At 38.5% G+C, this 26,396-nt stretch overlaps 1 protein-coding gene across 3 annotated transcripts in view; it reads right to left on the reverse strand.

Annotated features, from left to right (window-relative positions):
• The window catches only part of LOC136886330 (ataxin-2-like protein), a 214,277-nt gene that overhangs the window by 10,433 nt on the left and 177,448 nt on the right, over positions 1 to 26,396 (reverse strand). For 2 of the 3 annotated variants that reach the window (XM_067159062.2, XM_067159064.2), the window contains one exon: positions 13,184 to 13,347. In XM_067159062.2, coding sequence (XP_067015163.2) covers positions 13,184 to 13,347 — 164 coding nt within the window. The remainder of the gene's footprint in view (positions 1 to 13,183; positions 13,348 to 26,396) is intronic. The other variant, XM_067159063.2, reaches the window with a different exon arrangement.

Consider the following 26,396-nt stretch of genomic DNA (forward strand, 5'->3'; position numbering starts at 1 on the left):
TGTGATACACCCAATTCTTCACGACGCTGACGTTTCTTTCCCCATTTTATAATCGCAATATTATGTGTGACTTTTCTTCAATATTAAACATTTTCCTAATCTTTTATGACTTAATTACAATGATGCTTGACTTGAATACTTAACATAAGACTAATTTGAAATCTACAATCTACTGAAAGCAAAAGTTTGAAAATAAGCTTTACATTGTTGTCAGCAATCCCCAAACGCGTAACAAACAAAAATCAACACTAGACGTTATAGTCAAAACATCATCATCATCATCATCATCATCATCATCATCATCATCATCATCATTTTCCCATTTCCAGCTGACACCGAGTGAGCAAATAGGATTCCTCTCCACTTTATTCTGTCGTTCCACCATTCTTCTTACGACATGATGTTCCAATCTATGTTTCGTTTTCTAATGCTACTCTTCACCTAGTCCATCCACCGCATTCTTGGTCTTCCTCGTCCTCTCTTCCCTGTCATCCATCCTTCCAGTGCTTGTCTTGGTAGTCTTACTTCATTCACCCGTTTGACATGTCCAAACCATTTCAATCTGTTTTGCTTCAGTTTGTCCTTTAATTTCTGTACTCCCAGTTCTTTCTGTATATCTTTGTTTCTTACTCTGTCTCTCCTTGTTTTTTGTACCATACTTCTCAGGAATTTCATTTCAGCTGCTTGTACTCTCTTCTCATCCCTCTGAGTCATTGTCCAAGTTTCTGCTGCATATGTCATTATAGGAACATAATAAGCTTTATACATAACTTGTTTAGCCTTCATTGGTATATCCTTGTTCCATACTAGTCCTCTTACCTGTTGATAGAAAGCACTCCCCAATTGTATTCTTCTGTTAATTTCCAAATCTATTCTTCCATCTTCAGACAATACACTTGGGAAGTATTTTACTACTTCCAACTTCTTATCTCCCACTTTGATGATTCCTTTTCCTTCCTTCTCGCCTCTGCATCACCACTGTTTTACTCTTCTCCACATTTATCTTCAATCCCCATCTAACTGTTCTTGAACCTCCACTTCATCTTCACCCCAAAACATCACATCATCTGCAAACAACATCACCTGCATCTTCTTCCTACTGTAATCTTTCATTGCTGCCTTCATTATATCATCCACAGTAAGGGTGACAACACACTTCCTTGTTTTAGTCCATTCTCAATTCTAAACCATTTTGATGCCCCAACTGTAGTCTTCACACTACTGTAGCAATCTTTGTACATTGCCTTTATCATGTTTCTCAATTCCTTGTTATTCCCTCTGCATAGCTGCCAACTTTTAGAAATAAAAAATAGGAAGATTTTTTAATTCTTGGATTTCATCACATATATTGCACCACAGCCTAACCGAAAAAAGGACAGGATAAAAGGCATGAATACCTAAATTTAAAATCTTAAACTAAAAGAAAACATTAAAATGGTTACAAGATAATGTACCTAATCACTCTCATTTATGACATACATACGAATAATAATACAGTCGAACCTCGATATCTAGAAACTCCATTACTCGAATTTCCAGTATCTCGAACTAACTTAGATTTTCCGGCCGTTTGTCCTATTCTTCATGAGTATTTATTTCTCTATTCTCGAAATTCGGTTATATGAATTTCTCGAAGCAAACATTTCCTCCCTTGAAGCAAAAAAATACTCTGTAACTCGAATTTTGTGGAACATTATCTGTGCAATACGACATTTGTGGTTTGTGAGGAACAGTTAACAAGTAAAGAAAGGGTTCCAGTGAAGCTGGAAACTAATATGACGGGAACCTAAAAACTCAAACATCTAGTGATCGGCAAATCGACAAAGCCTCGCCGTTTCTCGGGTGTCAATTCCGGTCACATACGAAAGCAAGCCCAGAAGTCGCAGATGAGAAGCTCCATTTACGAAACTCTGCGTGGTATTGATGAAAAGTTTCAACATGAAGGGAGGAAAGGTTAACCGCAACAAACAGAAGAGACTAACGGATTATTTTCCAAACGTGTTAACGGAGTTTATGTTTCTTATTTCACTACTGTATGTACTATATCCTGTCTTCTAAAAAAATACTATAATAAGGGTTATAATTAAAGTGATGCCGTAAAATAGAGTTTCTTTGTATATTTTTAAGTACCAATAAGCCTACCGTTAAACATAATGTATTCAGTAAAAGCCCGTAGATACATACGATTCAATTATGTGCTATACATGCTCAAAAACGATTTTCTCTATATCTCGAAATTTCGATAACTCAAAATAAAATTTATCTCCCGAGGTGATTCGCATAATAGTTTCCCTTATTAGACTGTAAAATAAACAGAAATGTCATTTTATAGGTATCTGTGAACACTTGGAGATAACGTTTGATATGTTTTTTGGCCATAACGTGAGGAGAAAATACCAGAAACTGTCACCGACACAACTCCCTGAAATGCATTCAACTCATTAAAATTATGAAGAGTAAGAATAAACAAAAATGCAGTGAAATACGCGAAACTAGCACATACAAAACAGATAGGTATGTCTCATACATTATTAACATACGACTTTGACACGGGTAAAAGCACAGAACCGGTAGAAAAAATACGTGGCATACAATTTCAACAAAATTACGCACAGAAACGAAGTTGATAGTGCGTGAACCACACAATAAGAAACTCATTCTTTCGTCCCAATTAACCGAGTCGCTACCACTCGCTAGCCTCTCTTACTTGTAGGACGATTGCTGTCCTGAATCCCCAGCCGTAAAGCACACATGCTGCTGTAGCGAGCAGGAAACACGATACACGAAGGCGACGAGTGATACACTCGCAAAATAAAGCATCAAATAAAAATGCTTGAAAATGAGGTTGGGTAAATTACACAAGCACATAAGAATTTATCCTTTATCCTAGGGGAAAAGTATTGACTGTACTGGAGGTTATATTGGTCAAAAATAGGAAGAGTTGGCAGGTATGCCTCTGTTTATTGGACATTCCCAAACTTTTGTTCTAGGGATGCTATCATAAGCCTTCTCCAAATCGATAAAGGTCATTATCATACCCCTTCCATATTCCCAACTTTTTCCGTATTTTGTCTCAGGATGAAAATGGGTTCCACTGTTGACCTGCCTCCTCTAAATCCAAATTGTTCTTGTTCTTCTCCTATTTGGCTTTCTACCAATACTCTAATTCTTTTTTCTACTTTGGCAATATGAGAGATGATTGTGATTCCTCGGTAGTTACCACATATATTCCTATCTCCTTTCTTGAATATCGGTAATATTATTCCCTTTTTCCAATCTTCAGGAACTTTCTTCTCTCTCCACACACACCTGAGAAATCTGTATGTCTATTGCAATCCCACTGGTCTTGCTGCTTTGATAATGTCTACTGACACCATCTATTCCCACAGCTTTTCCCATCTTCATTTTACTAACTGCCTATTCCACTTCAGCCACACTAATGTCTGATTCTTCTTTTATTTTTTCCTCCTCAATTTTGTTTGCTTGTGTAATTTCTCCACTTATCTGATGTCTCACCTTTAGTAGCTCGCCGAAATATTCTTTGCATCTGTCCGTTATCTCTTCTGCTTTAGTCAATACTACTACTTTGTTTTTTACGAATCCAGTGTTCACCTTCTCATTCCTTCTATTTCTTTACAACTACAAATGATAATTTTTCCCCACAATTTAAATCCTCCCTAACTTCCTGAGTGAATTCTTCCCAGCTTTTCTTATTTTCCTCTGCAATTTTTATCCAACGTGTAACCCTTACATCCAATCCTATTCCTCCAATTTCTTTAACAATATTCCAAGTTCCACTCTATCAAAGGCTTTGGAAAGATCTATGGTTATGCAATCTAACTGGCCTCCTAAATCCAACTGATCTGATATGTCCTGCTGAAATCCCACCAGTTGTGCCTCACAAGAAAATCTCTTTCTAAATCCATACTGGCTCCTCATGAACCAATTTTTATCCTCACATATCCCTCTGATGTACTTTGATATTAAACTCTCCAGTATTTTACAAACTATATTGGTCAGGCTGATTGGTCTGTAATTCTCTGGTTTCCTTTTATCACCTTTTACTTTATAAATTGGTATTATAGATTCCTTCCATTCCTTTGGTATTACACTATTATTTACAACATAGCCAAAGAGAAATTTTAAATAAGGCACTATGTACCATCCCATTGTCTTTAATATCTCCCCAGTAATTTGATCACTTCCTGCTGCTTTTCCTTGATGAGGTTGGATTTCTCTGAAAATATCTTCATTTGTGAATGAGAAGCTTGTTGTTTCCCTATGTGTCTCTCCATCTCTATCTTCTGTTTCAGTTTCCAACTCCTGACAATCTTTTACTGAATCTCTGAATTCCCTACTAAATAGGTTTGCTTTCTCAGTATCTGTTAAATAGTGTTCACCCCCTTCTCCCACCATAGTAGGAATTTGGATTCCTTTTCCTTTTTGATTCCTGATATATGAATACAGCTTTTTCCACTTCCCTTTGTGGTCATTACCCTCTTGAAGTATGTCATTCATATATTTCATTTTTGCTTCCCTTTTCACTCTATAGAGTTCCCTCATTAGCTGTTTTCTAGTTTCTCTACTTTCCCTACCCTCTTTGATTTTCCTGTTTACTATTCTACATTTTCTTTTTAATTTTCTTATTTCCCTTGTATAATAAACAGGGTCTGAGGTCATTTTACCCTTCTTAACAGGTACAAATCTCTTCTCTCCTTCCCAAATGATTCCTTTAAATTTATCCCAAAGTGTATCCTCATTACTCTCTTCACTTATCCAACAACTGAATTGTGATTTAAGGCAAGTCCCAAATTCATCAACTTTAGTTTTTCTGTACAATTTCTCGTCTTGTGTGACCCTCTTAAGCCTTTTTGGTACCAGTCCTACGTCCATTATTACAGCCTTATGGTCACCTATTCCTTCAATTACCTCAGTTTTATCAACAATTTCCCATGGTTTAACCAAGAATACATCTAGTAAATTATTGAGACGAGTCGGTTCCTGTACTACATGTGTATATCCTCCCTCCCAAATTAACTTATTAGCCACTTTCTGTTCATGGGCTTCACTTGCAGCTCCATTCCATTCAACTTCAGGCAAGTTTAGATCTCCCCCAATTATTACCATATCATTATTATTGTTTTTACAAGTATAATCTATTATTTTCTCAAATATTTCCATGTCTCTGTCCTCTCTTCTAGGCCTATATATTCCTATAATTCCCACCTCCTCCATATTATCACAAACTAATTTTATCCCTAATATTTCATCCCTTTCATCAATAAACCATTCATGTGAACAATAAGTTTCCTTCACCAGAACCCCCCCCCCCCCTCACATTTTATCTCCTTGGTCTCTACGATAAGACTGTATACCCTTCTGGAAATACTTCTCTATTACCAACCCCTTCTCTCAACCACAATTCAACTCCTATCACCACATCAGTCTCATAAGATTCCATCAATGAACTGAATTTTAATTGTTTATTTACTACACTCTGACAGTTTACCAAGAGCAATCTCACACCCCCTTCCTCCCTAAAACTTTACTGTTGCACTTGGGTAACTTGAAATTCCTTACTTTCCTGAGTTTCATTTTCTAGTTGACTGGGCCAGCTTGAAGTACAGCTGGCTCTTTCTACTAGTTTTCCTGGTCAGTATTATAACTCAAGGGAGTTGCCTATTTTTACAGTACATATCTTAAGATTAATAAAATCTAGAACAATATTTGCTATCTTTTGTTTACTGAAATTGTTTAGATGAAGGTCATGCTTTGTGTAACAGTGTCTCTCGAAACTGCTGCATTCAATTACCTGGGTATTACGAAAATGTTTACAAATTTTAACCATATCTGTATTAACTTTGTCCACTTCAATATTCACACACGAGTCTCTAATTAAATCATGCCTATGGGGCATGTTTACTACAAAAATGTTAGTGGAGTAAATTATGCTCTACATCTTGATTTTTTACATCTTTCTTATCCTCCTTACACCCTGCCATAGAGGAGACACTCACCCTGAATATTGCTTCTTGTTTCAGTGAATAATTTGTTATATTGTTTTACTTTTCTCTTGAATTAACTAGGATGTTTGTACACAGGATACAATACTTTGAGATAGCAAAATGTTGTTGAATGCCAAGAGCAACTAATTGTTAGGCATCTCCTACCTCCAGTGAGGACTACAGTTTTAAGTGGGAGTAGAATGAATCCAAAATTCCAAACATACTCAGCTTTTTAAATTTACACTGTGAAGGGATAAGAACTTCCAATTAATAAAGTCAAAAGTCACAATTTTTACAACATGCCATTTACTTGCAGCATAAATGACAATTACACAGCACATACAACCAGAACATCCCTCTAGTAATTTCCAAATTAGAAGCTATTCATAAAACCTTCAGGCAGAGTTGACAGTGTGTGTGAGACAGCAAATTCTGCATTTCACAGCAAAGTTACCAACTGGACAACTTTTGTCACAGACTGAACTGCCACCCCTCGGCAGACGAATCCATTCTGCAGACTGGAATTAAACCCATGCGCAAGTGCCACTACTTCCCATCACTTCCCTTCAATTCTGTCACTTGGTCCTGCCAGAAGCCTTAGTTCTAGAATTACTAAATACAAATGGTAGCCTTAGCAAGGCCGCATACTTATATGTAATGTGCAAGTTGCATTCATCTGTTGTGTAGCTCAGCTGGTACGCCATTTATGCAACAGAGCCTGCTGCCACATACTTATCTGTATGTTGCCACGTCAAACAGGTCAAATAGCCACCAAACTACACGTACTTAGCTTCATCCATAACTTCAGTAGATACAGTAAAACCTCGTTAAGACATTTCTGCAGGGGACAAGGAAAAAGCGAGAAAACGTCCTACTGAATACACGAATAAAAACTATCCAACAGGAATATGGAAACACTAGATAAGATTTTTTCTGATATAAGGGGATTTTACGTTGTATATTCGCAGGTACGTGAATTCTATGAGAGGAGAGTATTAAAAGATGTGAAAAAACACGAGAGAACAAAATCAGAACTTACTCCAGTGGGGTTTATAACATAACAGTAGTGTACTGAAGTGTTAAAAACACCAAACAACAAATAGGAAAACAGGCCCATACAAATATCGAAGTATTATTACAGATCACACTCCTCCTAAACCAAATGTTAGTAGAAGCCTTCTATTTAGGACCAGTGGGTTATTTTTCTGGTCACACATTTAGACAATGAATGGGAGGTTATACACGGCCATGTGCGACTGCAACAGAAAGACTTTGGCAGTCATTTTGAATCGAACAAAACTTCGACCGACCAAGCCCGATTCGAGTGATCGAGTCCAAACTGGAAGGGGCTAGTTTCATATTCACGCCACCTCTGCACGCTTAAAGATGTAGCAGCTGTCAGTCGACTTGCCGACAGACTTTGTGTTTTCATTAGTAAAGAAATTCACGACATTTACCACATCCATAATTAGGCTATAACAAGACAAATATGCACCACGCTGGTCAACTTCACACGATTATGTTCCAGAAGCAGGCTATCGCGCGACAAATATTCACTACCCGCCACTGTACAACTAAACACAAAATATATTTCTAACTTCTGAATGGAATGTGAAGCACAAACAGGCTCAGTGTTATTCTGCAGTTTCACTGCTAACCAGCAAGCAAACTGAACATATCTGAGACTATGGCTTGCTCCCCGAAGGTGCAGTTTATCCTGTGAAGTTCAAGAATTCAAGGCCTTTTCCAGTTATCACACAACTGCGGCGAGGACTCCTACCTGAGTTAGAAATCATGTTCCTTCCAAAAGGGATGACAAATAACATTTTCAGGGCTAGGAAAAATGAGATCGTACTATGCAGTAATAGCGAAAATTCGTGATGTGATAAGTGAGGTATTTTTATATTGATTTAATACAATGATAATTGGGACTTCGAATTTACGATGTGCTAAGCGGGAAAAAGTGTTAATGAGGATTGCACTAACGAGGTTTCACTGTATTCCAGAATGTCTTCTTCAGAAAAGGATATTACAATAGCAACGTACATGGCCTCTGAACACTTTTACTGCTTTGTGAGTCACTTATGACTCGTCAATACTATACAGTAGAACCTCGATGCATTGTTCCCGGACCTGTCGTATTCCCGTATCCACCGTTCAATTTATTCGGCCCCAAAAATGTTCCATATAAACCAATGTAAAATTTCCTTGCATCTATCGTTCCTTGAAATATCGGTTTATCGCATTGATCGTCAAAAAATATTTGTCCTCAGCCACAATTATCCCACATGGATCGATCGTACGTTAAGAAAAATATACGCAAAAGTTTTTTGAATTGAAAGAGACAGCTTAATACTCTAGCATATAACAGCGGCAACCCGTTACGCGAGAATGTACGAGCAATTACGAGTTGCTAGTCTTGAGCAACGATCTCGTAGGCTGGATAGCTGTGCACAGGTTATTCACGCACAACCTTGCTACGAGCCTCCTGGAGCCAATGCTTCTCCTCAACCCACTAACCGGCCCCTAGAAGTATTCTTATTTACAAGAATTAAAATGGAGGCACTGTAAAACTCAAATTTGCCACCATTTTCTTTGTTGCTATTGGCTTTATAGGGTTGCCAGCTTCGTTGAAAATGAGAAAATCTAGCAGTTTAAAATAGTCGGGTATGTTTTAATTAGTCACAGCGTTATTAATCGTGTCGTACCTTGCGATGTGTGTGGGATGCTAGACCACTTTGTTGCCCCCTGTCAAGTTGTCTTGTTACAAGCCGGACCTAACCAAGCCAGACCAATAATCTTTTCACTAGCCTGGTCTTGAAACTAATTCCTAAGTTGGGTGCATCGCTTAGCCCGCTGTGACATTGTCAGAGCCGCACCATGAGGGATCTCTAACCTTTCGTTTGCGAAGGGTGTACAGAATCTTTACGAAAATACAGGTCATCACCGTAATATCCACATATATCATTAATTGGCAATACGAGAAATGATCAGGTTTTCCGATTACTATGAGGTGTAAGGAAAAGTGAAATGAAATGGCGTCAAAGTCGTGCTTTTTATTTTCATTATTAAGTTAAAAGAAGATATAAAATGGTTCAACTTTTCAATACTATTCAAATAAGAAATGTAAATTTACATTCCTATTTAATTAAAATTGGTACCGGTTTCGACCAGTATTCTTGGTCATCATCAGCCGATCACAAGTAAGTGTAAGACAATGCACAGATAAATAAAATGCAAAGTTAAAATGATTCTGTTAGTTGCTGTTAGTGAAGTACTAAAATCTTTAGGGAGCACTGTGCGCTGAAGTTTAGTCAAACACAAATAAGAAGCACAGGTAAAAAATATGAAGTTAAGATGAAACTGTCAAATGCAGTTAACGAAGCACTATAACACACTATGGAGCACTGTTTGTTGAGTTTTCAATGCTAAGAAGAAGTCTAAAATCAAATACGTATTTTACAGTTTGGTACCTCTATGTATAGTATGAACATGCCCGTCTACATGGCTAAATGGTTAGCACGTGTTGGCTGTCAATTCAAGAGGTCATGATTGGGTCGAGGATTTAACTTTTATTGGTTAAATGTGAAAGTTCGGTGGCTGTGTGTGTGCGCAGACTTAAGCATTAGGATTCATCTCGGGTACAGCCGCATTTTCATAAGCGCGTAGATCGCATATCATGCGACAACTCAAACGATTTGCACCCAGCTTCAGAGGTCACATGCCATTATTATTATTATTATTATTATTATTATTATTATTATTATATGACAAAATATGCCCAAATATAGTACCTATATTACTACGAAGTGTAAGGAAAAGTGAAACGAAACGGTATGCAGTTCATCATACAGTTGAGATCCTCAATTCTGTTTCTTCATCTGGCTACCAACACATGGAATTGTGTTAAAAACAGCAGTACGACAATGCTCTTGAGGAACTTAAATGCACTTGAATAATGGTACCTAAAAGTAATGATGTTACACAGGAATATTAGTGAGGCTCATATCTTCAAGGTAAATGTTTTGGTTTTTTTGTACGTTGTCTTCTCTGGAGTCAGTTCCTCAAATCATCATCTTAAAATTGTGCCAGGTGGTGAGACCCAGAACATTGTTGATACCAAGATTCTCTAATAGGAAGATATCCCCTCCACTAACCGAATTAATATCTAAATTACACAATAGTGCACACAACATATTTCACACCTACACAACTTCAACTTTTACGCGAATAATCCCCGCATATTTTATTTTTTAAAAAATTGAGGCACGAAATTGGGGTGCGGGTTTTATCTGCGTCAATGTTGGCAACACGCTCCAGACTCAGTTTTCGATATTGGGTGTACAGTTATGCCTTGTGTAACCGCAGATGGAAGAAAACTGCCCCCACATGACATATTTAAACGGAAAAATTCATACTTTTAATTTAAAACTGCCTTACATTAAAAAATAGTATTGTACACAGTCATTTAAGTTCAAAATTTCTCCATGTCACGATAGAATGCGTCTTCCGGAACATGCAGGTGTAGCTCTCCGCACTCTCACTCACTTCGGTGTGCTGACAGGTTGTTTCGTAGCTGCTAAGTTCGAGTGAAATCTTAATTCTTTTGTATTCAACATTTTAAGGAATGCCACAGTATCATGTAACAGGCAGTGTGCGAAGAAGCAGAATGCGCGAACACTGGTGATTCTCTCTGGCGATGTCGACAGTTGGCGAAGAAGCGTGACTCATAATTATAATCAATTTGTACGTAATGAACATTATTGTCAATGCCAATGAAACTCCATTGGTTTTTTTATGCCTAGCCCAAACATTTTAAAAGGAGATGGGGTCACTGTATTGTGTTGTAATGCAGACGGAAGCGAAACACTTCCTTCACTTGTCATAGGAAAGCTCGATCAGCCACGATGTTTTAAGGGCATTGGGTACTTCCCGTGCAAATACAAGGCATCTAAAAATGCATACAATGTACAGTACTACAATGAATAAAGCTTGCACAGGAAAGCCGGCATAGATTTCTCCTCCTTGAATATTTTTTTCTTGTTTCTTTCATTGGCTGAGGAAAGCACCTTGTTGGATACATTTTGGAAATAGTTCTTTCCCAGTGCATTTGAAAGACTGAAAGTGTGAATCAATGTTAATTTGATGCAGAAACGGATCTTAGAATACTTTTTGGCGCGGCAAGGGTTGGCATTTTTGAAATATGAGTTGGCAGTTAATTCGAAGTCTGATTTTTGTGCCCCTACAACTTCGAATTAACGAGGTTTTACCATGTCGGAAAACTAACATCCGAGTTCGCTGATGTGTCTGTTTCAAGTGTTTACATAGCACGAAAAAAAGAATTATCCACCACCGGTCGTGTTAATATCCACGTAAAGATAAAACCATGTGTGAAAAGTGTTTTAGACGTGGAGTACAACGAATTTGTAATTTAGGAGAGGATTCTAGTGATGCGAGAGACAACAAATCTTTCAATCCACAGGGAATCAAGCCTACTGCAAGTTCAGATGAATGAAATGCCTAGGCTTACTTGATAATTTTAATGGCAAATATATTTTATAGCTGTAATATCGTACTTCTCAAATATGTTCAGGCAAAGCAGCTATATCCGTGAATTTACACGTTCATATTTGAGTGAAGATCACGTGGAACTCGTGAAGTGGTATGAAATATTTGTTTATGTCTGTGATACTCTTTCAATGGAAGGAATTTTAGTTCATTTACTTTTTTTTTCAAAACGAGCCTTCCTAAAATTAGGGTGCGGGAATTTTTCGCGTAAATACGGTATTCTTCAGCAGTTTACATTTTCACACTCTCAATACTTTGTGAATACGTTTCGTATGACTTAGTAGCCCAATTTTGGCATGAAACATACGACCACACAAATCACGTAGAATGACTGGGAGAAAGTGGGACTGAGCTTGCTGGAACTTTTGAGCTTGTCGTTTATCCTCTACACGTAGTCGTCGTTCCTCTTCGAACACCGTAACTGATGTAGAAAATTTGTGGCACCAGTGTCTGATTCTCAGCAAGTGTATCCCAGGACTGAGTGTTAATTCCAGCTCTTTTCACTGTATGCTTTAGCTGATTCTTGAAGCGCCTCAAAGGGGCTCCAAGAAGTCTTGTGCCGGGACACGGTTCACCATACAGGAGTTGACGAGGAAGGCTAGTTTCATTCGTGCGATGGACATGACAGTGAGACAGTGGCCAATGATGGTAGCCACAATGCTTATAGCATGCGCTTTCTCAAGAACTGCAAGGATGGTGACACAGTCCTCCCATTGTATGTTCAAGATGGATCTGAGTTTTTGCAAATGGAAGTGCCCAAGCCATTTCACATCCTGACAGTAGAGTGCAGATTAATAGTTTACTAACTAAGGAGCCTGTCCTCTCACTGATAAGACAGCCATATCCATACTTTTACCACAAGTGTGAATCAGATTGCTTTTGTCTGTTTAAATGAACTACAAACATCGCCTACCTGTTGTAGAGAGCTGAGATACCTTGTACCGTACTCAAAAAAGTTTTATTAAAACGCTGTAGTAGCCTTCTTCATGCAATGCTTCTTACTTTCCAAAGTCAGTCTCTCTCTCTCTCTTTTTAAAGAAGGAAGCCATACTTTTCAATGTTGACTCTGTTAAATGTAACTTACTGTAAAAGCTTTTCAGTCTGTCAAACATACAAGTTCAATATAAATATTGCACTGGAAAAAAAAAAAACAAAAAAAAAAAAAAAAACACCCAATTATTAGTAGTGTGTATTTTTATTCCTTGTTCAACAGTGTGGTGGTGTTCTTTTTACAAGTATATTAGTGTAATATTTATAGTGAACTTGTGTGTTGGAAAGACTGAAAAGCTTCTAAGTTACATAAAGTCTCTCTTGTATTAATTTGAGTAATTGCTCAAGAAATCGTAAGGTTTCTCATTTTCAAATGAAGTTAACTAAAAACTGTAGTGGTTCTGTTGTTCTGTAGCATTTGTATAAAGCTAGACTCTGCCTGGTGGCCTGTAGTCCCACATGGGTGGTGAAACTGGCGCTCCACCACACAGTGTGCGGCACTGCATTTGTTACTATGGCGGCAGCTTCCTGCTGGCATACCATTGGCGTGCAACTTACACTATACAGACAAGTGTGCGGCATGACTTAAAGTATAGAACTGACATAACAAAAAAACATACTGTTACCTGCTGGTAAGGCTGTGGGGTGATGTGTCCCTGAGGACTGTACGGCACTGCAAACTGCGTATGCATAGGTGCAGGAGCCAACAAAGGTTGACCGGTAGCAGCTGCCACCTGCATGGCCTGAGAAGCCATATCAGGTCGATGAGGCACCATCTGGATTGCTGTACATAAAAGACAATAGAGGGTGAGAACATCTGCCATGGTTTTAATACTCTGTCAACTCCTCTCTCTGTTGCACCGGACTCCTTAGAAATACTGAAAATTCTCTACCATCATTAGAATAGCTGTAAGTTTGGTCAGGATATTGATCATGTTATTTTGGTTTCTAAGGATTAGACATTGCACGTACAGTGAGGTTGAATCAGCATTCTCGACACACACAGGATTACATCCAAGTACCACAGGGAGAGGGAGAAGTAGAAAATATTGTGTATAAGGAAATGGTTTATGAAGTTGAAAACTAATAGTGACCCATGGTTCTTTTATAAAGGAATAAACAAGTGTTTCAAACAGGAAGAAAAAGAGATATGGCTAAGTCTTCTTAGGAGATATGCCACTAATTTCCATATTATCGAATACATTGAAATCATCTCTGTAATATAATTCAAGATCATAACCCAATAAGCTCAGAGACAAGCCAGGAACTACAGTAAAAGCTATGAATGAAATGACACAAGTTCGGCTCGCCAGATGCAGGTCTTTCGAACTGACACCCGTAGGCGACCTGCGCGTCGTGATGAGGATGAAATGATGATGAATACGACACATACACCCAGCCCCCATGGCAGCAAAATTAACCAATTAAGGTTAAAATTCCCGACCCTGCCGGGAATCGAACCCGGGACCCCTGTGACCAAAGGCCAGCACGCTAACCATTTAGCCACATGGAGTCGGACAGTAAAAAGCTATAGATATTGTTAGATGCAGCTATTGGAGAAACTCCTATCACAGGCCTAAGAAATTTCTTCCTAAGAGGCTTGTTTAAATGAAGAGTGCCCTTTCTTATGCAAGTTTCAATTGAGATGTTTGGGTTTTTCTCATTTTGCCTGCAGCACTGTTGCAACTGCTCTGAACAGAATAAGAACAGGCCAAGCAAAATGCACAGACATGTTTAAATGGAACAAGTTGCCCACATCTGCGTGTAATTGTGGAGCTGCACGACAAACCATACACTACATTGTCAGAGAGTGTGAAACGCGGGCATACACAGGCAGCGAAGGGGATTTTCTGATGGCAACTCCAGAAGCATGAACCAATGAGAAGTTGGCTCTCTCTGTTGCACCAGACTCCATAGAAATCAATGATCTTGACATTCAATAGTAAGAAGTCTTTTCTTGTTCATTGTTTTTCTGTTATGTAAATATGTATATAATTTATTTCTGTATTCAACTTGATTTTATGGGCCATACGCTAAATAAATAAATAAATTTATTTGTTACAGTAGCAAATGTATGAACTATGAACTGAAGCAAGTATCGATGTCCTAGAGAAAGGAATATTTCAATCGTTGTCCATTCCACTCTTTTTCTCATATGTAGTTGTCGGATATTATACATCCTAGGGATTTCTGGTGTGGGTGATATTAGAAAAGGTTTAAGTATCAGAGGTTCAAAAGTATAATTCTGGACTGCCTACATGCTAGGGTTTTCACAGTCAACGAGGGTGTTGGTTATGAACATTGACTCATTCATCTCTACCTGGGATACTAACACAGTGGAACCTTGATTATCCGTTCCCGGAACCTATGTTTTCCCGGATCATGGGTCCAAATTACAGGGTCCCGCGAGCATTGTTATTAAATCACGTAAAAATCCTGCATTATCCGTTCCTCAAAGAAACAATTTCCCGAATCAACCATCCAGAAATTTCAGTCCCATCAACGCTAAATCCTCGATCACATGTTTTTCAATAAATGACTATGGCATATTTATGTATCTTGGCGTTATCGTCCCGTCGCTGCGATAAAAGAGCAAGTAGGCCTACTGTACTGAAAAAGCGATAAGCATTGAACTTGCATAAGGGACCATCTTAGCATCGAATTCGGGTGGTATTGTTTAAGAGAATCTCGGAAATTATAAAGCGGAGAGTGGCCACAATAATTATAAGGAAATACAGAGCATTTCGACAGCTCTATTTGAAGACTGAACGAGTTTCGTCAAATGTTCGCACTTATAAAACATCCACATTATGTCCAGGGTTAGATGTTTTTTTTTTTTTTTACTTTTATCGATTGTATTGCCGAATAGGTCTTTGGCACTTTCCTCAGGGCACTGTATAGTAACTGGGCTTTCAGGCAGGAATCGAAACTGCTCCTTCTCAACACAAATCTAGTATTTTAATATTATCGCATACGATTATGCTATCGAGACCAGAACAGATGTTGCACCTTACATATAAGAAGCCATGGGAGGTCTTGGAACTGCCTGTTACTGTTTTGGTCCTAATATAAGACTGGGAATTTTACGTTTTCATGTTAAAAGTAAAAAACCGCAGTCATTTTATTTGTGCACGTTACATGTAAATGGTCTGTATCATGTACAAGTCATACTGACATGTGCAGAGAGTGTGCTTCCCAGCTGAGCCAAAGGTCACGAATAACTGTAATTTCTGAAGTTTTGATGATTTTTTTATTCTCTTTCCATTTCAACTGGATTGGTGATGGGCAGAATTGAATATAATTAATGCATTCGAGAACTTCTGAGAATCAATACTTACCTTCGAAACCATGTTCTCGAGTTTAACATAACCTTTAAAAGTCGATGTAGGTCTAATTTACGCGGTACAAGATTTCCAGAAAAAGACTATGAACCAGAGACCAAATTACAATGAAAGATTAAGAAAAGGGATTTCGCCATCATGCTGGGAACTTTTGTATCTAATGTGCTTTATTTTATTAGATGAAAGAATTAAAAACTACTCGTGGTCGAGTGTTGTTTGCCCTGGCGTTATTAGATTTTTCGAAGGGTTTGACTACGCAAAGTTTGCTGAACTGAAAGAAGTTTTCACAGGAAACTGACGAAGTATCCCCTGTAAAACTGAATATAAATTATCAAGATTTTGAACTTGTGTACTGGAAATTAATGTTTGGTGCCGGTTTCACGGTCTAACTTGCCTGCCTCTCATCCAGAGGGCCCGGGTTCTCTTCTCGGCCAGGTCAGGCATTTTTACCTGGATATAAGGGCAGGTTCCAGGTCCACTCAGCCTGCGTGATTACCTTTAACTGAGGAGCTATCTAATGGTGAGATGGCGATCCCGGTCTAGAGAGCCAGGAATAACGACCCAGAGGATTCGTCACACTGACCATGCGTCACCTCGTAATCTGCACACCTTCGAGCTGCGCAGCGGTCGCTTGGCAGGCAAAGGCCCATTAGGGCTGTAGTTTGGTTTGGTTTGGTTTAGGAGTGCTGTAAGATTATAATTATACATACTGCATTTCATTTTTGTGATGTTTAGATGAATTGTTGATGGCTTTAATTCATTCCCGGATTTTCCGTTTTGCCGTGTTGTACGTTTTATTTTAAGGGTCCCTCCAAAAACGGAGAATCAAGGATCCACTGTACATTTTGCTATGCATAAGAATTTTTTTTTGCTAGGGGCTTTACGTCGCACCGACACAGATGGGTCTTATGGCGACGATGGGATAGGATAAGCCCAGGAGTTAGAAGGAAGCGGCCATGGCCTTAATTAAGGCACAGCCCCAGCATTTGCCTGGTGTGAACATAAGAATTCTACAACTCTTTCATACACAATTGAAATTGTATCGTAACAGAAAAGTGTAAACTTTACTGCTTATAACAGAGAAGGATACTACGAGAACATCAAAAGCAGTATACAAAGAACAAGAATGAACACAAGTCTTTTTTATATATTTTATTTAATCCTCTGGTTCATGCTTCACATGAACACGCTGGCAGTCTTTATTTGTGTATTAATTCTGGCACCTCTCGCTTGATTAAAATTATTATTATCATACCTTTAGTCTGTTATCTCCTTTCGTAGCTTTCTATTCAAAGAACACAAGTTCCCTTTGGCGTGCATTCATGTTGCAGGTTTAAAGGAAACTATTTCGCCTCCTTACTCTCTCAGTATGTTGACCTTGCTCCCTTTCATTCTCGGTGTTTGATTGGCTACTTTCACCTGGACATGGCTGTTTATGTCTTCGGCAACTTTCTTGTCGACTGGTACCGATAATGTATCCTTCCGTTGTTGTCCTAGCTTTCATTGGATACTTTTTGTAATTTATTATTTCGGTCCCTTGGAATTATTTCATTTTTTATGGTTAATATTCCACCAGGACATTTTTTCCGATTATTCTGTATTTTTGTTATTCCTTTGTTTTGCTCTATAGTACTGTTATTGTTAGTTTTTTCAGCACTACTTTCATTCTCCACTCCGAGAACTTTCTCCGCTCCTGCCTTGCTATTCAGCACTCGTCAGCAGAGTTCTTCTCGACCCAGTTCTCTATGACAGCTCCCTACTGCAACACGCTGCTAACATTTTCCGGTCGCATTTTGCTTGAGGTCAACCACCTCGCTTTGCTTGTTTGTGCTAGGCATGAGTCATCCGCACTTCATGCAGTAGCCGACTTACCTCACCATGCTATTGCCACTGCTGTAGCAAATCTTTTGTTCTGATTCAAGCAACTGGACTTATTGCATGGCCATTTGGGCTATGTCTTGATCGGCATGGGCTTTCTTCGATTCTCGGCACAGCTGCCGATAAACATTAGTGCATCAAGAGGTTCCTTTGAGAGGACATTTCTTTAAGAAGACTGGCTTTTCTATTCATCCTTGGGATCTTTAATCACGAGTCACTTTAATGTGTGGCCGAACATTTTAAATATCACTTTTAATGAAGATCCAGCCGGACTTTGCACTTCCTGGAGGAGTATCATAAATTTCACTCTCTGAGTTTCGGTTCTAGTCCTTCGTATACTGTGATAGAATGTCATGAATATCTCCTCTTCAAGGAACTGGTAATCTAATTCATTATATTTAATGTATTATCTTTTTCAAATTTAATACTGTTCTTGTAATCTGTAATTGTTGTAACATTTCTTTGCCATTTATGGCTTTTCATTCAAGTAAACTTTCTGGTTTGACAATGGTCAGCCTACATAATATATTAGGCATGTTCAGTAATACTGAACCTTCTAGCTTGAAGACAACAGTCTTTATTGTATTCAATATTCGTCGTAAAAAACCGGTAGCAATTATGATCAAGGATTTGTAGTCTTTTTTCTGCTTGATTTGTTTGTTTATTGTTACTCAGTATATCACTTAAATAAATGTTGTAACTGCTGTTCCTCTTAAACCGTTTTCTTCATTATTCCCGCAAAACTTTTGATTTCTTATCCTAAGTTTTCTCCACCCTCCAAGGTTGTTTTTCCCCTTGGACTCAGCGAGGGATCCCACCTCTACTGCCTCAAGGGCAGTGTCCTGGAGCATGAGACATTTGGTTGGCAGAGGTGCCAACCTTTGAAGTGGATTATCAGTAATCGTCCTCCGCCCCCGAGAAGAATTTTGAGTCAAGTCCAAAGCATGCTCCTTCCTTGTCGATAATGACACCCCCTTTGTCCTTCCCTCTAGCAATCTATTCGAAAGTATACCATATTACACAATAACATGTGCACACAACCTGTCAGTTCTGTGATAGGTTGTTTCTCACGCAGCAGCTGCTTTTCAGCGTAGTTTTTCTTTAAGCATCCTTCCCACTGTGATGGTATTTTCGTCCTCTGAACCATAAGCGATTCCAGTGCTGATGTGCTTAATGTAGGCCTTACTTCTTTCCAGGTACACTTAACACAGCAAAAACGACATTACTGAAGGATTTATAGTGGAGAAGGGCAGCGCCTGAGCTCCTTCATTCACAATGAATTTTACAGCGCTTGTGGGTAGCAAAGGAAGTCACGATCGAATAAGTATCGTTGCCAACTCACAAGCATTGAAACGAGGACGATTTAGGAGAAAGGCTCGAAAGGATTGAACATTTTTCCTTTTATTTTTACCGTTCAAAATTATTTTTTCGTGATGTCTGCTTTTCCGTAATAATTTCCCCTTTGACCGTAATTCCGTAATCGTGAGGTGAAATCCGTAATTATTACGGACAATCCGTAATAGTTGGCACCTCTGGGTTGGGGATAAAATTGGGGAGGAGGACCAGTACCTTGCCCAGGTGGCCTGACCTGCTATGCTGAACAGGGCCCTTGTGGGGGGGATGGGAAGACTGGAAGGAAGAGACAAGGAAGAGAGTGTAGCTTGAAGTCAGCCTGAAGAAGAAGTGGGAAACCATGGAAAAACACTTCGAGGATGCTGAGGTGAGAATCAAAATCCATTCTACTCAGTTGACCTCCCAAGGCCGAATGGACCCCGTTCCAGTCCTCGCACCACATTACAAATTTCGTGACAGAGCCAGGAATTGAGCCCAGGCCTCTAGGGGTGGCAGCTAATCACAATCACAGAGGTGGACAAGAGTGAACAAAATCTTATTTGGAGAAATTATGAGAGAAGTCCATGAGCAGCTTGATGCAGTAAATGGGTTGAAAACTGGGAATAAGAGTGCAAAACTATAAGAGGAGAGAAGAGGAAAGAGAATAAATAATATCAGAGCAAAAGATAATGAAATTGTGGAGAATGAATTAACCCAGGAAAGGCTGCGTTGCGGCCTTCTAGACCAGAACTATATTGTCCATGTCACTGCTGTTCGCTGCGCACCCCCTACCATATTTGATCTAATCCCAGCAGACAATTCCAGCAGTATTTCCCGACAGTCTGCCAACCCAATGTTGCAAGGTAAGTTAAGTTCTCCCTTTTACGACAGACCCTGAAGAAGATAACCAAATTAGGAAACTCTTCGATGGTGAAGACAAAGAAGAATGCAACAGAGACCTAATGCTCAGAGTTGAAGAAGGCTGAGTACAAAGAGAATTGTTTGATACAGAGTAAGAGGGTGGAGGAAAAGGAAGATATCAGTGAATATGAAAGTAACAGTATGAAAGTGAAGAGGACAACTTGGACTGTGCTGAACAAACTACAGACTTGGCAGGAATCAGTGGATGAACAAGAAAGTGAAAACCAGGCACACAATTCAAATGACATCCAACATACAGAAAATGTGCCATTTCTGTCCCCTACCAGAAGAAGTACAATTTATGCTGGTTCAGTGTACTGTACATGGGTAAGGACAATGTTGCAACGTGATGGGTAGTCCTTTCAACAAAAGGGGAGGATATGCTGGTGTAATTAATTTCTTCCCTACCTGGACCCAATGCTCACTCTCAAGCAGAAGCTTGAAGTATTTTATTTTCCAGATGCTGAAACTGAAAAAAATGAACAAAGCAGAGTGAACTTTAGCCATGAAGGTGAATGCCCTTTCCACAGATGTTCGAGAAATTAAAGGAGTACTTGGTCCTATTTACCTTGATTGCGTTTGTTCATCCTTTCAAAATCTTGAGGAAATATGGGCAACAAACTGGGTAGGTGTAGAAATTTTCAAAACAATAATGAATCTGCATCGCTTATTGGCTTTAAATTCTTGCTCACAGCTACAAGGCTTGATGATGTTCATGACAGAGATGAGAGAACTCAGATAGTCTTTCTAAAATCTTTGACATAAGTTCCAGCTTTTGTGCAATGATACTCTCAAGCATAATTCACCTAGTGATTAAAGCACAGCTAACAAAATGCAGGAGCCACTTCACAGGAAATAAATTCTTACCAAGCAAGCCAGCCCAGTATGGCATAAATTTTTTTGCTTTAGTTAGTGCCAAAACATATTACTCAGTTCATACGGAGATTTATTCCTGTCAACAACCAGAAGGAGCATTTAGAAGTAACAATTCACTACAAACCATTGTTAATAAAATGCTACAGCCAGTATCAGATACTAGGAGAAAAGTGAGTTATGTCCTTCCCCCAACAGTCTCTTTTCTTCAAAACCACCATCGAACAATTGATAGAATTGAAAAAAAAAACCACGATTCCTTCAATATTAACTGTTCCAAACAAGCCAGTCAACAGTAGTATTTTTCAATTTAAAGATGAATGTACACTGCTTTCTTATGCTTCTATCCATGATTCTGACATAATGGAGGAGAGTTTTGGAGAAGCCAGAAAGCCTCAGTTCCTAAACTTCTGCAACACAATGAAAGGAGATGTGGACACTTGAAATGAAAGGGACCAATTAAGTTTCAAAGACTAGCTGCAGCTGGCCATTCACTGTTTTCTATGGACTGCTGAATGTTGCAGGGATACACACGTTCATCGTAAGGGAAAATACACAGCAAACCATCATTCGAAAATAATTTCTGAAGCAGCTCTCTTGGCTTTGTGTATTGAATATCTATAATATCAAGAAACAATTAACTGTTTATTGAGAGGGATCAAGATGAGGATACACAGCATCCTAAATGAATGCAGCATAAGGGAATCATCTGATATGAAAGGTGAACAGCCTACACTATGGAGGCTGACAACAGAACCTGGTCGTAGTGTCTATTGTGATGGTAAAAACACAGGAAAACCACAACAAAATGTAGCACACTACAGTCATATATCTGCAAGAAGCATACAGTTTCAATTTGTGCAACTGAAGTAAACATTGCTTAATTTGAATACTATGTACTGAAATAAAATAAGAATTTGATAATTCTCCTCCTCAAGATATAGCAGTGTGCATAACTAACTTCAGCGGTTAAGTTATGTACTTTTAAGTCTGGTTAAATTTTAGAAAGACTTTTCCTAGTGAAAAGGTTATCATTACTCTACAGAAAGCTTGAAATATGTTTTCATAATATTTGCGTAATAAATCTAGGTTCGGTGATGCCGTTTGAAGTAAAATGGAAACGTTTGCCAGAGAAGCCTCTGGAGTGATGGTATTACAATTATTAAGAATGAAACTGAACATGCGTGTTCACAGACTTTCGAAATTAGGAAAATACCATACTAATGAGTAAGCCTCTATCTGGAAAACATCCGTGAGAAGTTTCGAACAAATTGATTGCTGTTTCATAACAATTTTAATGTGTTTTCGAGCAAGTGTGGTATATTTTTCGACTCTTACAGAAAATCGTACATAACCTTATAAGAACAACCTTAAACCGAAACAGTTTTAAATTCACAGACAAAATATATTGTCAAAAGGAGAATTTAACCACAGGCTAACCAATATCATGAATATTAGCAAACATATCCCTAAATAACATTGAAACAATTTCTTAACCAACTTAGAAACGTAGAGGGAGACTAAGGCAATCAGTTTTAAAACGTGTGGAACCAAATGATGGTATAGAGCTGGTTACAAATAGAGGATTATGGAAGCACTTATTCACGAGGGCAAGTCAATAAGTATCTGCAATCAATTTTTACAATTTATTACAAAAAGAGTACACACTTTTTATTTATATTTGTAATATAGTCACCCTGCTTTTCGATGCATATGGTCCACTGTTTCACAAACTTGCTGAAATCCACTGCAAAAATGATTTTGGTTGCGCAGCAAGCCACATATGCACTGCTTCCTGTTGGTCAGAGCTGAATCGACAGCATCTTAGAGCATTTTTAAGTGGACCAAACAGACGGTAATCCGATGGTGCGAGACCGGGACTGTACGCAGGATGCTTCAACTCCTCTAAGCGCAGCATCTGAAGAGTATGAGCGGGGTGGGTGGTGGTATGTGGAGGCGCATTGTCATGCAACAAAAGAATTCCTTCCGACAAACAACCTCTGCGTTTGTTGCAAATTGCAGGTTTCAGCTTGTTCACCAGCATATCACTGTAACGTTCACTGTTTACTATTTCACCCTTTTCCTGGTAATGTCCCAGGATTGGCCCTTGAGTTTCTTTTTGACTGGGGATCCGGGATGCTTCCATTCCATGCTCTGATGTTTGCTCTCTGGTTTAAAGTGGTGAACTCACGTTTCATCTCCAATGATGATCCACTTCAGAAACATTTCACCTTTGTTAGTGTGACGGTCCAGTAGGTGCTGACTGATTCTCACACGATTGCGCTTCTGCTCTTCATTGAGTTGTTTTGGAACTCATCTCGAACAGACTTTGTGAAAGTTCAGCCTGTTATGCATGATTTCATCTGCGGAACCATGGCTAATGTGCATGTGGTTTGCCATGTCAACAGTCATTCATCTGTTATTCAGGATCATATTACGCACTTGTTCAATATTGGCATCAGTTACGGCTGCAGACGGACGCCCGGATCTTTCCTCATCCTTCACACTTGTGCGACCCCTTTTGAAGGGTTCAATCCACTGGTAAACACTTCGCTGTGGCAAAAAATTGTTCCCGTATTGTGCTGAAAGTCTTCTATGAATTTCCGCTCCTGGTACACCCTCAAACCACAAAAAATGGATTACAGAACGCTGTTCTTCCTTGGTGCAAAGACAGAGTGGTGAGGCCATCTTTATGCCGCAACAGCACAAGCTGTACTGATCTGGTAACGCTGAAACCTATCACAGACGTAGACAATGGTGCAATGTAGCGGCTAGTGAGCACACAATGCCATAGAGCCAACCTAAAGACAATTAGAGCAAAATTGCGGATACTTACTGACTTGCCTACGTAATTCACAGAGGCTTGCAGACTGAATGCTAAAAGACATTACAATGTACAAAGAAGCTGTATGAGATAATGATCTGTCATCCTAGAACAACATTTCCCTGTGTATATGCAGAGGATCATCATCCATAGCCTTTAGCAATTATTCATTTGCGATCTGTAAATAGCATAGGTCTGTTAATCTGATGATAGTACAAAGGAACAAACTTGTTGCCCTGTGCTCAAGCCTTTATTTATTTTATTTATTTTTAAAGAACAATCTGAGCTAAAGCTAGTTATGGTGCGATACAGGTATCTTGCATAGATAGCAGGAGCAGTTTAACAAGAGAGTAATCTTCAGCATGAACAGTACAAAGCTGAAACTAGAGTATAGTGTGTGTGTAAGGTAGATTTCTCCTTGTCATTGTAGAAATAATGCACGATGGTGCAATTTATATTAATACTGTAAGGCAAAGTTTTCTGGAGAAGGTGTCCTTTCTACGGGATTTTACTGCATTATTAGCAGCAGTTAGCAAGTTCTTAAACCAAAGAAGTATCCACTGACCGAACTATAATTTTCAGCTAATTTTTCAGTGAGCAAAATCCATTTTTTAATTAGTGGAAACCAACAGTTTCCCTTGTAAAATAATGACAAAAATGAATACCAAAAGAAAAATGTATAACAAAACAGAATGACTAAAAAAAATCACAGCACATCTACAGTAATAAGTCATTTGAAACAACTTGATCTAAAGCCTTTAATGTCCAAGCGGAAAATTCAAGATTACATGTAGAAGCAATCAACAGGACGATACAATTATAGAATCTAATAGGGTAATAATAAAACAGTAAAAGCTATAGAAATAACGTACGTAGCAGAAAACTGCCCAGTGATGACTAATAAAAATACAACAAAAGCAACAGAAATTAAATTTCTAAGGAAGTAATTTAAAAGATTTTTCCAGTTGTTTTATAAGGTTGCCTATTTTATATTAGTAACAAATTACAAGCCGTGAGTACACAATTTACAAATTAATTTATGTTTCATAAAACTAAAGTTGATGCTTATGAACTGGATGCACTTGTGAAACATTTTAAGAAGACAGCTGATTGATGATGTTGCTGCATTCTTCAGTCCAAGATAATTTCGGCAAGGAAAGTTTTCTTGCAAGACTTACAAAGCACATACAATGCAGTACCCTTCCTGCTGATTTATGTTATTTGTTAAAATTAGCAATAGATGGATTGTTCAAATGGTGGAAAGCTGGAGGAATAAACCAACAGCAGGATCAGCAGAATCACCAATAATTATAGCACTGGGAATAGGCCTCGATGCACACTACAGATCAGAAACAGTGCTGTTTTTTAGAACCATAGTATCATGAACACTTCTTGGCGACACTAGCCTAACAATAAACGTAAAATCAGGCCCACATATAACCATACAGTTATCCTCCAGGTTTTTCTCAAGATGATCAACATCCCGTTTTATGTTCACTGGGGCCTTCAATACTGATTAGAGTACCATCAACACAACCTATGACATTCGGCATCCTCTCAAAATTATATAATTTTGTGACAACACTATAAATATCTTCTGGCCAAACGACAACTTCAGGAAACTTCAACCTCATTTGTTTCAGTAACATGATATACAGCTTGACAAACACTTGCTAAAGAAACACCTTACCTTACATTGCATGATACTGTCCACCAATGCAGACAAAGTTAAAATCCTTCAGGAAGTGGACAGCCATTTGCATCTAAAGTGCATAGTGTTAAAACTCGCACCTTTGACTGAACAGTTTAAAGATATTAACATTAAAATCTCCACCTTTAGAATACTTACAAAAGGTTTTATTCTTAAAGCAAAGTTATAGGTACATGTTCCATCCCTCTTGGGGACATTCTCAGCCTAGCAAAGAATGAAAGTTAGCATAACAAAAAAGGTGTCGCATACATGTCTACAGAAAATCAAATTTACATGGTCTTAGCGAGCCATTTGTTCAATGATGAGATGTTTCAAATGGATTTGACGTCACCACTTTGTTGTCAAATGGCACACTAAGAACATATAAATTTGATTTGCTATATACATGTAACACCTTTTTTGTTATGCTATTTCTATTATTTAACTTTCATTGTTCACTAGGTTGAGGATGTCCCCAAAAAGGACGAAACATGTACCTATAACTTTGCTTTAAGAATAAACATTTTAAATAATTGCAAAGGGGAAACTTGTAATGTTAATATCTTTAAATTGAAATTATTCACAGTTGACAATACGGACTAAACGTATACTAGCTGATGACCCCGTGCTTCACTACGGAATTCTACATTGTATACAGAATTGTAGGTGAGGTAGAGTACACGTAGTAAGCAAGACTGCATTAAATTCCATAGCTCTTAACGTTAGACTGGAAATGCGACGGAGAAATCACCAAATGTTTTTTCTCATATGAAGACTGCGTTACGGAATTTTCATTGTAATGGTAGGCCTGCTTGCATAGGTCATTACAATGACATCAGTAGGAATGGCACGAGAAAAAGCAATGATTTCACATGAAATACTCGATCAAATGAAAAACCACACATTTTCTCACTTTTAACGAACAGGACTACGCTGCCGATCTAACAGTACAAAGTTCCAGAGCTGGAATGGCC

Source organism: Anabrus simplex, chromosome X (assembly GCF_040414725.1).
Source record: "Anabrus simplex isolate iqAnaSimp1 chromosome X, ASM4041472v1, whole genome shotgun sequence".
Lineage (NCBI taxonomy): Eukaryota > Metazoa > Arthropoda > Insecta > Orthoptera > Tettigoniidae > Anabrus > Anabrus simplex.